This window comes from Chrysochloris asiatica, unplaced genomic scaffold, assembly GCF_000296735.1.
Source record: "Chrysochloris asiatica unplaced genomic scaffold, ChrAsi1.0 scaffold00045, whole genome shotgun sequence".
Lineage (NCBI taxonomy): Eukaryota > Metazoa > Chordata > Mammalia > Afrosoricida > Chrysochloridae > Chrysochloris > Chrysochloris asiatica.
In genome coordinates this window covers 16,452,171-16,465,082 of record NW_006408563.1, presented here as the reverse complement: position 1 = coordinate 16,465,082, position 12,912 = coordinate 16,452,171, and the positions used below count along the sequence as shown (strand labels likewise).

The window sequence follows — 12,912 nt, the reverse complement described above, 5'->3', positions numbered from 1 at the left end:
ATTGGAGAAGGATGTCATGCTGGGTAGGGTGGAGGGTCAGAGAAAAAGAGGAAGACCCCCAACGAGATGGATCGGCCAGGTGGCATCATTGATGGACTCAGGGGTGGCAGCGGTGGTGAGGTTGGCCCAGGATAGAGCATTGTTTCGTTCTGCTGTGCATGGGGTTGCTATGAGTCGGTTCTGACTCGATGGCACCTGACAACAACAACAACAACAACAATATGGATTAACAATGAACTAATGTGCTTGCTCTCTTCACATGGGCTAATTACTCATTGTGCAAATATCTTGTTTTCAGGATAAGTCTTCTAACATTTTTCTTGACTGCACAAAGTTTGTGATAAACTTTTATTTTCATTCATAACTTTTGTGCAATCAAGAAAAATGGATCGAATTTAAGTTTTAGAAGCACTGCAAACAAAACATCTTAGAGTTACAGAAGTCTGTTAGACTTTTATTTTGTATGCGTTGTTATTGTTTTGTATTGTTGGATAATTCCAACTCAGAGTAACCCTAAAGGACAGTGTAAAACAATCCCAAAGGTTTGCCAAGACTGAAATATTTATTGACACTGACTATACCACATCTGCCACAGAGCAGCTGTTGAGATTGAACCACTGAACACTTAATTACTGTGCTACCAGGGTTCCTTGTATGCAGTATAATGCTGTTTAACACTGGATATACAGTTTTTCAACTGCATGGATTGTGTGGCACTGTGGAGTTAATGTGCTAGACTGTAGTGGTTATGAATCGGGCTGTGAGCCACAAGGTCAGCAGTTCGAAACTACCATTAGTTCCGTGGGAGAAAGATGAGGCTTTCTGCTCCCGTAAAGATTTACAGCCTCAGAAACCCTGTGTAGGGTTGCTATGAGTCAGAACCGACTCCACGGCACACAACAACAACAATACAGTTTTTCAACTGCATGGATTGTGTGGCACTGTGGAGTTAATGTGCTAGACTGCAAGGTCAGGTTGAACCTCAAGACTGGTGGTTCAAGCTCACCAACTGCTCCTCGAAAACCCTATACAAGGTCACTTTGAGTCGGAACTGACTCGACAGCACTTTACAACAACAACAAGGATAACATTGTGAAGAATGGATACCCCAGAACACTTAATTGTGCTCATGAGAAACCTATACATAGATCAAGAAGCAGTCATTTGAACAGAACAAGGAAATTCTGAATGGTTTAAAATTAGGAAAGTTATGTGCCAGGGTTGTATTCCTTTACTAATTCAATCTGTACACTGAGCAAATAATCTGAGAAGGTGGATTCTTTTATTAGACTATTCTTGGCTTGACGTCAATTATTTTTTTAATCAGTAGCTTTCAAACTATTTTTGTTTCTTATACTATGAAATAGTTCCTACATATGAAATCCATTTTACATTGCAGTCCAGTACACACATACATGCTTTTTAAAAAAATGATCAATTTATATAAGTTTATGTTTTACAAAATTGTATTTCCTTTTGATGATAGGCTGATATTTTCCACTATATTCATTTTAAAAAATCTGTTGCTTTCAAGTAACGAACTCAATCTTGTTAAGAGTCATTCAGTTGATTGATTTTTGATGCAGAGCAACTCCTTGAGCAGAGTTGAACTGCCCCATAAGGTACTAGACTATTCTCTTTACGGCAGCAGATTGCCAGGTTGCTGGGTGAGTCTGAACTGCTAACCTTCAGTTAGTAGCCACCGGGACTCTTTATTGATATTACAACCCACAAATGGGTCCCAACTCACAATTTGAAAGTATCGTATTAAGTTGTATGCTAAAGCCACAACTGGGATATTTTACTACTCAGAAAAACAACAATAAAGTATCCTAGACACTTTGTAATTGTGTATTCTTCCACAGAAACAAATGTATTCTTTGGCTTTTTTCCCCAGAGTCTTCAATGTTTTTCCTTTCCTTAAAGATGAAGCAAGCTTAAATTATTTTCACTAACCAAAGCTCTTCATGGAATTACATTATAGTTTACTTTTTAAAGCAACTATACATAATTATATTCATATAGTCTTTTTATTACCAGAAAACTTGGTAGAACAAATAATTTCTGAATTTATATTAATAATCTAATTTTATTATGATAAGATACATACTTGAACTCTCAAAAATAAACAAAAGCAAAACCAAAATGCCCTGACTCAATCACATATTCAGGGGGCATCAAAAAGCTTACTGAAAAATTCCATTATTTTTACATTCCATTTTTTCACAAACTTGTTGACGCCCTCTAGTATAAGAGTCCTGGTTTGGTGCTGTAGGATAAGCACTGAACTGCAGTCAGCAGTTCAAACCCACGAGCTTCTCCTTGGAAACCCTACATAGGAACCGACTCAACAGCACTTAACAACACAGCAACTGTATAAGAAATGTAGAAACAAGTGACTATCCATGCCTTTGAAATGACATGTTTGAAATGGGATGTCATGATAAAGACGTACTTACCTGATAGTGTAAAGTTAACGAGTTTCTTAGAATACTGACTTCCTGAAGCACCTCCTTCCATGCCTTCTGCCCCCATCTAAAGAGGAAAAGCAAGTATCTGAAGTTTCACACAAGTACAACACTGCTCCCCAACTCCCCTCAGTAATCACGTATGATTGCAAACAGCGACTATTGTATTAAGTCTGTATTGTAGCATATGTTTTTTCATATTCAAGTACTAGAATTGAGACCCAAATAAAGATTCTCAAAGGTCAAGAAAGTGTCATTCTTAAATTTAATCTTTACACAGAATCAGACAAATCTGAACTTCTAAATTCCCTGGGGTAGAAACCAACTTACTTTATGTCTTTCCTTTTTTTTTTTTTTTTTTCCTTCTTTTGATAAGAAATTGTAGCTGATAATGTAGTAAATGTAATCAAATTACTAGTTACTACATTAAAACCTTCCCTTAAATTAAAAACTAAACATCAAATCCTTCAAATTTCTTAGGAAAACCTAGAATATACTGAAGAGTTGATTTATATCAGACCCATTCACTAAAAATAAGTTTTCTTTCTTGCCAAATATTTCAGAGCAATTACATGGGTGTCCCTTCTCCCTGGCAAGTGTATGTTTTGTTGTGCTGCAGGTACATGGCACATGTAGTTATTAGTAGTGCTAGCATGCACTTGCAGTACCATTGGATTATTGGATTACATTAACCTATGGCACTGTGGTGTAATGCACTGGACTACAAGGTCTCTTTGAACCGCAAGGTCGGCGGTTCAAGGTCACCAGCTTTTCCTTGGAAACCCTATAAAGGGTTGCTATGAGTCTGTACTGACTCAACAGCACTTAAAAACAACAACAACAACAAAAAAAAAACCTTTCATAACCAAACTTAAAAGTTTTCAAGTAAATTTTAGCTCACTCAAAACCAGTAATTGAGAGAGCACAGAGTAGATTCGGGTCCTTCTCTCAACTTATATACAGCTACTGTACAATTTTTTGATCTGACCAATTGATTGGAAGAGATCCATATTTGTGCCCATTCCAAAGAGAGGTGATGGAACGGAATGAGATCATCGGTCAATATCTTTGATATCCCATGCAAGTAAAGATTTCTTCAGGATAATACAGAAATGGCTACAATCATACATTGACAGAGAACTTTCAGTGGTTCAAGACGGATTCAGAAGAGGATGTGGAACGAGGGATATCATTGCTGACATCAGATGGATCTCGACTGGAAGCAGAGGATACCAGAAAGATGTTTGCATGTACTTTATTGACTACGCAAAGGCCTTTGATTGTCTGGAACACGACAAACTGTGGACAACAGTGTGAAATATGAGTATTCTGGAACACTTAATTGTGCTCATGAGGAACCTGTATATAGACCAAGAGGCAGTTGTTGGAACAGAACATGGGAACACTGAACAGTTTAAAATTAAGAAAGGTGTGTGACAAGGTTGTATTCTTTCACCATACTTATTCAACCTGTATGTTGAACATATAATCCTAGAAGTTGGGTTATATGAAGATAAATGTGGCATCAGGATTGGAGGAAGATTCATTAATAACCTGCGATATGCAGATGATACAATCTTGCTTGTTGATAGTGAAGAGGACTTAAAATACTTACTGATGAAGATCAAAGACCATAGCCTTCGGTATGGGTTGCATCTCAATGTAAAGAAAACAAAAATCCTCACCACTGGACCAATAAACAATAATCATATCAATGGAGAAGAGATTTAAGTTGTTAAAGAATTCATTTTGCTTAGATCAACAATCAACACTCATGGAAGCAGCAGCCAAGAAATCAAACGACATATTGCACTAGGTAAATCTGCTGCACAAGACCTTTTTTAAAGTGTTGAATAGCAAAGATGTCAGCTTGAGGACTAAGGTATGCCTAACGCAAGCCATGGTATTTTCAATAACCTTATATGTATAAGAAAGTTGGACACTGAATAAGGATGATCATAGAAAAAATGATGCTTTTGAGATATGGTGTTGGAGGAGAATATTGAAAGTACTATGGGCTGCCAAAAGATCAAACAGATCTGTGTTGGAAGAAGTGCAGCCAGAGTGTTCCTTGGAAGCCAGGATGGCCAGACTTCGTCTCTCATACTTCAGATATATTGTCAGGAGGCACTAGTCACTAGAGAGGGATATCGTGGTTGGTAAGGTAGAGGGTAAGAAAAAGAGGAATACTCCCAGCAAGATGGATTGACAAAATGGCAGCGTCTTTGGGCTCAAGTGTGGCAACAATTGTGAGGTTGGCCCAGAAACGGGCAGTGTTTCATTCTGTTGTGCATAGGTATGACTGTGTTTTTTTCAAAATTATTATAATCCTGTTTATTGTATTCAGGTAAACTTTCTTTTACTTTTCTTTCTTCCTGAAGTGAGTAGGGACTTTATGATATTTCTTTTACTTTTTTACTACTTCCTGAATGGAGTAGGGACTGTATGACCTTTCTTTTACTTTTTACTACTTGCTGAAGTGAGTAAGAAGAATGTGAGTCTTAGAAATTTGAATTAGCCAACCAGGTAAGGGAAAAAACTGTGCGGTCAAAGCCCCAGCCGATGGGGTGAGACTTGCATCAGGGATAAAATCTGAGTGGACTGCTCACTCAGTGTGCTCGCTGGCCTGTTCCTACACAACTTCACACATGCACCCTTCTGCAGAAGTAAATTTTGTCTTGCCGAGGTAATTTAGTATCACCACATGTCTTTTTGTGTGACGTCAGGATTCATGTCTAACAGAACCAACTCGATGGCACCTAACAACAACAACAGGAAGAAAGGGCTTCATTGAACACTGGAAATGACATTCAAAATAATGTAATCAACAGAATTAAAGGAGGACTGTAATCTGTAGAGTTGGAGAACAGAAATCACATTTGAATTCTGAAGTTGAGATTAAACCTTCCTCCATCTTACCCTTATTGCCCTCTACAGTTATCAAAATCATAGGTCATCAGGCCATAATGGAAGCAAAAATGAGCAATGTCTGAAGAAATTCGATTCAAATTTTGGAAATAAAAATTCTACTTCCTTCTCTATAATTAAGGAGTCCTGATGGCCCTGTAGGATAAGCACTGGGCTGCTAATTATAAGGTTGGAAGTTCAAATCCATCAGACACTCCATGGGAGAAAGATGAGGTTGTCTGCTCCTGTAAAAATAGAAACCCTCAGGAACTATGAGTTGGAGTCATCTAGTTGACAGTGAGTTGAGTGAGCCCTCTGTAATTACTGAAGCTTAAAAGGAAGGCCCAAACCAGTGAGTCAGTTACAACTTATAGCAACTCTAGAGGACAAAGGAGAACTGCCCCATAGGGTTTCCAAGGTTGTAATCTTTACAGAAGTAGATGTCTCATCATTCTCCTGTGGAGCAGTTGTTTGGTTTTAAACACCAACCTTTTGGTTAGCAGACATGTGCTTAACCACTTCACGACCAGGGTTCCCTTGCAACACCTTGTTGTTGTTATTAAGTGCTATAGAAGTCTGTTCCAACTCATAGGGACCCTGAATAGGGTTTCCAAGGAGCAGCTGCTAAGTTTGAACTGCCAACCTTGCGATGCAATGTTTATCCTACAGCACCACACCAGTCAAGACTATGTAATGTGACTCTTAATAGCATTCAGCTGATTGCTTCCCATGCCAGTTCATTACCCTAAATTATCAATCAAGTACATTAATTGCACACATAGAACAAATTCCTTCATTGTCACAGAGATACCTTTCAACAAATATGTGAAGCTTATTATAAGGCTAAACTGAGTAGTGCAAATGATTAAGCACTTGACTACTAACCAAAAGGTTGGTAGTTTGACTCTATCCAGCAGCACCCACTAGCTTAGATATCTACTTCCATAAGATTGTTGTCAGTTGCCACCCAATTAATTCCAACTCATGATGTTCCCGTGTGTGCAGAGTAGATCTGCTCCACATAGTTTTCAAAGCTGTGATCTTTCCAAAGTAGAACACTACGTTTGTCTTCTAGGGTGCCTCTGTTCAAATCGTCAACATTTCAATGAGTAGCCACTTAGCTCTTTATGCCATTCGGGGAGTCCTGTAAGATTGTTGTTGTTAAGTGCTTTCGAGTCAGTTCCAACTCATCCTGACCCTGTATAGTGTTTCCGAGGAGCAGCTGGTTAGCTTGAACCTCCGACGTTTTGTTCAAATCGACTTTGCAGTCCAGCACATTAACCCACAGCACCACACCAGGACTTCATTGAAAACCTTATGGAACATAGCTCTATGAGGTCACTGTGAGTCAAAACTCACTCAACAGCAACCAGTGTCTTATCATCATCATTATTATCATTATATTGCACTCTTCTGACTCTGCATCCCAAGTCTAGCTAGAACAGAGACTGCAGCAAACTGGCCAGATAAGCAGATGCTGTGGCTCCCTTGTTCAGTGTCTCTAAAGAAGAGAAAGGTAGATAAGACAGTACAGACTACCACCGAGATAGAAACTCAGTCACTGGCCTGATATCTGACAAACCCTGGCCTGACCTCAAATAAGCCACTCTGTCTATTAAGCTGTGCCCTCCGCCCCCACCCAAGAGCAAGGCATCCTGGCCCGCTACAGGATGGTCATGTTAAGTGAGTTAAATGACACTGAAAAGATCCCAGCCTGTCTTCATTTAAAACCAACTTAAAACATTACCACGAATGATAAGAAACAAAACACACCCTCTGATTGTCATCCTGAAAATGTGATTCATTCACTGGCAAAAAGTTAAGCTGAGACAATTCTCAAAGAATCCACTGGTAAACAGCATCCTTCTCCACCACAGTGGCAACACACTTATCTAAAACAATTCTCAAAAAAATTCAATTTTATTGCTCATTATAAAACCAAGAAAGAGCAAACATTACAAGATTCAGGGACTTTAATGATAATAAACACATCTTCACTCAAAGTTCAGAGATATTTTTAAACAAACTCACTCACACAGATTTATCTCAGGAAAATTCAGATGCTACACCTTCAACTGAGTGTTGCAACAATACATGGTAGTGAGTGATGGCAGCCTTAATCTGTTGCCAAACCTAAGGATTTCCTGTTCCAAAGGTCTGAAGAACATATCACCATGCGCACTAATGAAGGACAGTGACGTCAAAGCACAAATGACAGAGAAGGCACATTTTTTTTTAAATCATTGATTCATTGCAAAAGGATATGTCAGAAAGGAAACCACACAATTAGGCTGACAGCTCATTTCCTTCCTCATGGAGTTTCTCAGTTACTTCTTCTCTGTCTATTCTTTTTATCTGGACGTGGAATAATTATACTAAGTGGTCTTTGTGGGTATCAATGTTTTGAACCAACAATAACTAAATACATGTTATGTACACATGTGGACCATTATGCTGTGATCGAAACACACAGCTCACCCACAGAGAGAAAGACCCACACGGCACAGCCTCTCAATTTCAGATACACAGTCAACTGCCTCAAGCTCAGTCAGAAATCTACTGACCACCAAATCCATTAGCCAGCCTTTGGCCCATGGTTTTCTGATTCTCAGTACAGTGTCTATGAAGCTTTTAAAGAGCCCTAAAACCTATTTGAGGCAAATTAATTATCTCTAAACCATCCACAGGCTTTGACAGAGTGATCTCAATTCAAAATCAATAGAATGAGATCAATGTTCATTAGGCAGTAAACTCTACTGTCTCAATAATTTCTAGATACTGAAGTTGCTCAAGTCTCAGAAAATCTGACTCTTGAATATGTTTAATCAAGTTTGGAAGCTACTGTCTAATTTTACGCACAGTTAAGTCCTCAAAGGTTAAATTCAAGTTTTATATGTTTTCTTTTTAGAATATTAACCAAACTTTGTTCTTTCTGGTCCTTGTGACTTTCAAAGTCTTAAAGAGTAATGTGGGCTAGCCTTTCATTTCTTATTACTACTTCAAAGAGGAGTTTCATTATATTACAAAGCACAGGACCAGGCAGTGTTTCATTCTGTTGTGCATAGGGTTGTTCTAAGTCGACTCAACAGCACCTAACAATAGTTTTCTTTGCCTAAAATGTTCTTGCCTCCCCTCTTCATGGAAGTAATTGTTCCTCATCCTTCATTTTGTCCCTCAAACATGTTACCTCAGGGAAGTCTACTTGATCGTAAAGACCAGGTCAAACCTCAGTAGTCTATGTTCCCTCAGCCCCATTTCACTTTCCCTCATAGCTATGATTACTCACAAAAATACAACAGAATTGATCTCCCATTTCCTACCAGACCAATAAGAAAAAGGATAATGTTTTTGCTCATTATTTTACCCCTAGTGTTGGGCACAAAGCCTGGTACTTAGTTGTTATTGTTGTTGAGTGCTGTCGAGTTGGTTCTGACTTACAGCAACCTTGAATAGTGTTTCCAAGGAGCGGCTGGTGAGTTTGAACTGCTGACCTTGTGTTTCAAACTGATCTGTGGTCTAATGCTTTATCCTACCCAATAAATATCTGTTGAATGAATAAATGAAAGGAAAAGATTGCTCATTACAGAGACACAGGCACTATTTTAGAAAGCTTCCCATGGGTGTTTTTGGACAGTTTCAAAATGCAGAGATCATTTTCTGAACTTGAGAGAGTCAGTTGGCCACTTGCCTATTTACACAAAGCATATATGTATACATGTGTACACACACACACAAGGTTGTTAAGGCCTTACATTACAGAAATAAATAGTTTTTGTCCCAATACTTTTGTGACTTGAGTTTTATGAATGACTCATAAAACCTGCAATGATTGCATATCTTAAATCCTAAGACTCTCCAAAGGTCATCTGAATCCAACCACTGATGTACAATGGAGCTGCATCTTGTACGGCTGTTAGATTCTAAAGCTGTCATTTTATCAAGTGAAAACCCACATTGTGAAAAGCAATCCTAAGCAAAGTGCCATGTTGTAAAATGTAACACAACCAGCTTCCTCTCAAACGATATTAAATGACAATTTCATCACTTACAGGCTTGATGAAGAGTTTGGCTTCCATTTAGAAGGTGTGTCATACTAAAAATATGTACAGTGCCTTTAGTTACGAGATCACCAAACCAACTCATCATGGAGATGGATTCTGTACAAGGACCTTTTGAGAGGACAACACATTCCAGACTTTCATTTCACACTCTCTTTGGGGCAGAAACTTCTGAAGTAGATTGACGGATAGAATCACACAATGTTTAAATTATTTTTCTCTCTTCTACTTACACTTCTGTATTTTAAGGAAGTACAACTGAATTTGTATAAATTAAATTAATTACATTAGTTATGCTCATGTAAGATACAAGGCTACTGTTTCCTGCCCACCAGTCATCTACACTAAGTCTGAAAGCTTCCATGATGGGCTTCCACTTTGCCTCATGAATAGGTTCGTTGGAGAGTTGACTACACACAGAATTGTTATAATCAAGCCATGTTTTCCCCTGGTTTCTATTATGGATTTAGGTATGCCTGCCTTGTAAGTTATTTCCTTTCTAAAATGGTACCCATGCTGTTAAGTGTTTCCTTTTCCATTGTTCCTCAGAACCCTGCCAAAGCTGTACAGACGAAAATAGAAGCCAAGTTCCTCTGTGGTCATGATGAGGAAGCTGGTAAGGAAGGCACTCACCATCACAGCAGGATTCTTCACCGTGATGCAGGGGGTCGTGGCTCGCAGGGCTCCGCTGATGCCGTGGTAGTATTTAAAACAGATTTTGATCTCCGCTGTAAGTCAATTTGAGAAAAACAAATTTAAGATAGAAGCAGTCATTCAGTATTGGTAGAGGAAATTCTCCACAGCATCTCTCAGGGAATCCTACCCATAACTCTGACTGATACCTTCTTTTCCAACCAGAAACAACATATTATACCAATTCCTGTTTAATTTTATCTGTTTCTCTGAACCTTTCAAGGAAAATTGCAGACATATTAGGAAAAATGATACACAAGAATATGCCAAAAAAAGAATAATCTGATACAAGATGAACTTGACCTACACCTATAGAAGCAGTAGCTCAAAAGAGGAAACAAGTCTTCACACGGAGGATTATTCCCACCCCTCCACACATGGAGAGGACAGGAATGGGAAACTTGGGACATTGGCTACCCAGAATAGGGGGGCTACAGAGGCTTACAAGCTTTCAAGAGAGAACCTAGATCCAGAGGGCGTGGAGCAAGGTAGAATCTCCACTTAGTAGTATCCAATCTGTCTGGGCAGGGCTGATGAAAGGAAATGTGGATAGGTCTCTTGTGATGCAATGGTGAATAATTGTTATCAGGACTGATTTTAAGGGCTGGAAATGTAAAGGTAAACATTTTGTGGCAAAGGGAGAGGAGGGATTAACTTTGCAGTCTTGGAGCAGAGGTCCCTGGGATCATCAAGGGAGAAGAGCGGAGAGCGGGACCCTACCCAGAGAAGCAGTGATGCCAGAGATGGAGGCAGAGATGATGACATGGAGAGATGGAGCGGCTGGGGACTTTGGACCCAGCGAGGGAGAGGAGCTGTGTGCAGATACCAGAGGGAAGGCTTGTAGCCTATACCCTGTGTTTGGTGGATGATGCATGGAGGGGATTATAACCATGGCAAGGAAATGATATACAATGGGATCAATGTGAAGTTAATGTACTCCCTTGTAAACTATCACATAACACAATAAAGCATTAAAACAAAAGATTTTTAAAAATATGCCAAAATATATGTAATGTAGAGATAAGAACATGACTAATTAACATTCACTGAGGTATCAGGCACAGCGATACATTTCAGGCTTCTGTTGTTACTCAATCCTCACCATCAACTTATGAGGCAAAAACTCCTGTTCCCATTTTACAAATGAACGGTCGAGGTGTACCACAGGTTACACACACAGGAAATGGCTAAGTCTGGAATCAAAGCCAATCTGTCTAATGCTAAAGCCTCACTCCAAACTTTATCCAATATAGATAGACTTCAACTGTCAATATAAATAGAGAAGCAGCAGTTGAACAAAAAGCATGCAGGCCTACTGCAGCAGACTCTCCAGGGACAGGGTTTGAGAATCCATATTATTTCAGTTTCCTAAGTGACTTACATGCAGCCCCTAAACAGGGCTCAAATTTAGGAACCACTGATCAATATACTTCTCAGAACCTCTGAATGGGTACCATTTTAGAAAGGAAATAACTTACAAGGCAGGCATACCTGAATCCATAATAGAAACCAGGGGAAAACATGGTTTGATTATAACAATTCTGTGTTTGGTCAACTCTCCAGACATTTTATAATTTTTTTTTTTTTTTGAAAATTTGAGCTTGCTAAAACGTACAGTTGTTGCTAAATATTGTCGAGTCAGTTCCGACTCATAGCAATCCTATGCCAAACAACAAAGTGCTGCCGGGTCCTAAGTCACCTGTTATTGCTTTTGAGCCCATTACTGCTGCCAGTGTGTCAAACCATCTCATTGGGTGTCTTCCTTTTTTTTTTTTGCTGACCCTCCAATTTACCAAGCTTGAGGCCTTCTCTAAGCACTGATGACTCCTGAAGTATTAGAGACAAAATGCTTCTTCAAAAGTGACTATAAGTACAAACAGCATGAGCCAAAGTGTGTGGAATAAATCCCACAATGATGGAAATTTCTCTGGGTACAGAGTGTCAAAGTCACAAAGGTAAAAGTAGAAGTTGCATTTTCCGCAAGGTTTCATTCTATATACGTAATGATGCTAATAGGCAAGCCACAGAAAAAGACACTTAGGCTTTAAGAGTGTTGGTAAGTACTGTGGAGTCGGTTCTGACTCACAGTGACCCTGTACAGGGTTTCCGAGGCTGTAAAAATTTACAGAAGCAGAACACCTCATCTTTCTCCCACAGAACCGCTGGTAGTTTTGAACTGCTGACCTTAAAGTTGGCAGCCCAAATCGTAACCACTATGCTATCAGAGCACCTTTTTTAAGAGTGGAGTTGCTCTCTTAATTTAGTCACCGTGAACTGTCAATTAATAATACTAATTCAGAGTCCTGGTACAGTACTATAAGATAAAGTACTAGAACCACATGATCAGCTTGAACTAAAAGGTTTGTGGTACAAACCCACCACCAGCTCCTCAGAAATCATATTGTTATTGTTGTTAGGTATCATTGAGTTAGTACTGACCCAAAGCGACCTTATGCACAGCAGAACAAAACACTGCCCAATCCTGGGCCAACCTCACCACTGTTGCCACGCTTGAGTCCATCGATGATGCCACTTGCCTAATCTATCTTGTTGGGGGTCTTCTTTTTTCTCTGACCCTCCACCTTACCAAACATGATATCTCTCTGCAGTGACTGGTCCCTCCTGACAATATGTCCGAAGTGTGAGAAACCAAGTTTGGCCATCCTGGTCCCCAAGGAGCATTTTGGTGGCACTTCTTCCAAAACGGATCTATTGGTTCTTTTGGCAGCCCATGGCACTTTCAATATTCTCCTCCAACACCGTAACTCAAAAGCGTCAGTTCTTCT

General features: G+C 39.3%; 1 protein-coding gene across 1 annotated transcript in view; it reads right to left on the bottom strand.

Annotated features, from left to right (window-relative positions):
- HECW2 (HECT, C2 and WW domain containing E3 ubiquitin protein ligase 2) overlaps window positions 1-12,912 on the bottom strand; it is a 356,874-nt gene that overhangs the window by 206,540 nt on the left and 137,422 nt on the right. The window contains exons 3-4 of the mRNA XM_006862016.1: window positions 10,067-10,161; window positions 2,460-2,535 (exon numbers count right to left, since the gene is read on the bottom strand). Coding sequence (XP_006862078.1) covers window positions 2,460-2,535; window positions 10,067-10,161 — 171 coding nt within the window. The remainder of the gene's footprint in view (window positions 1-2,459; window positions 2,536-10,066; window positions 10,162-12,912) is intronic.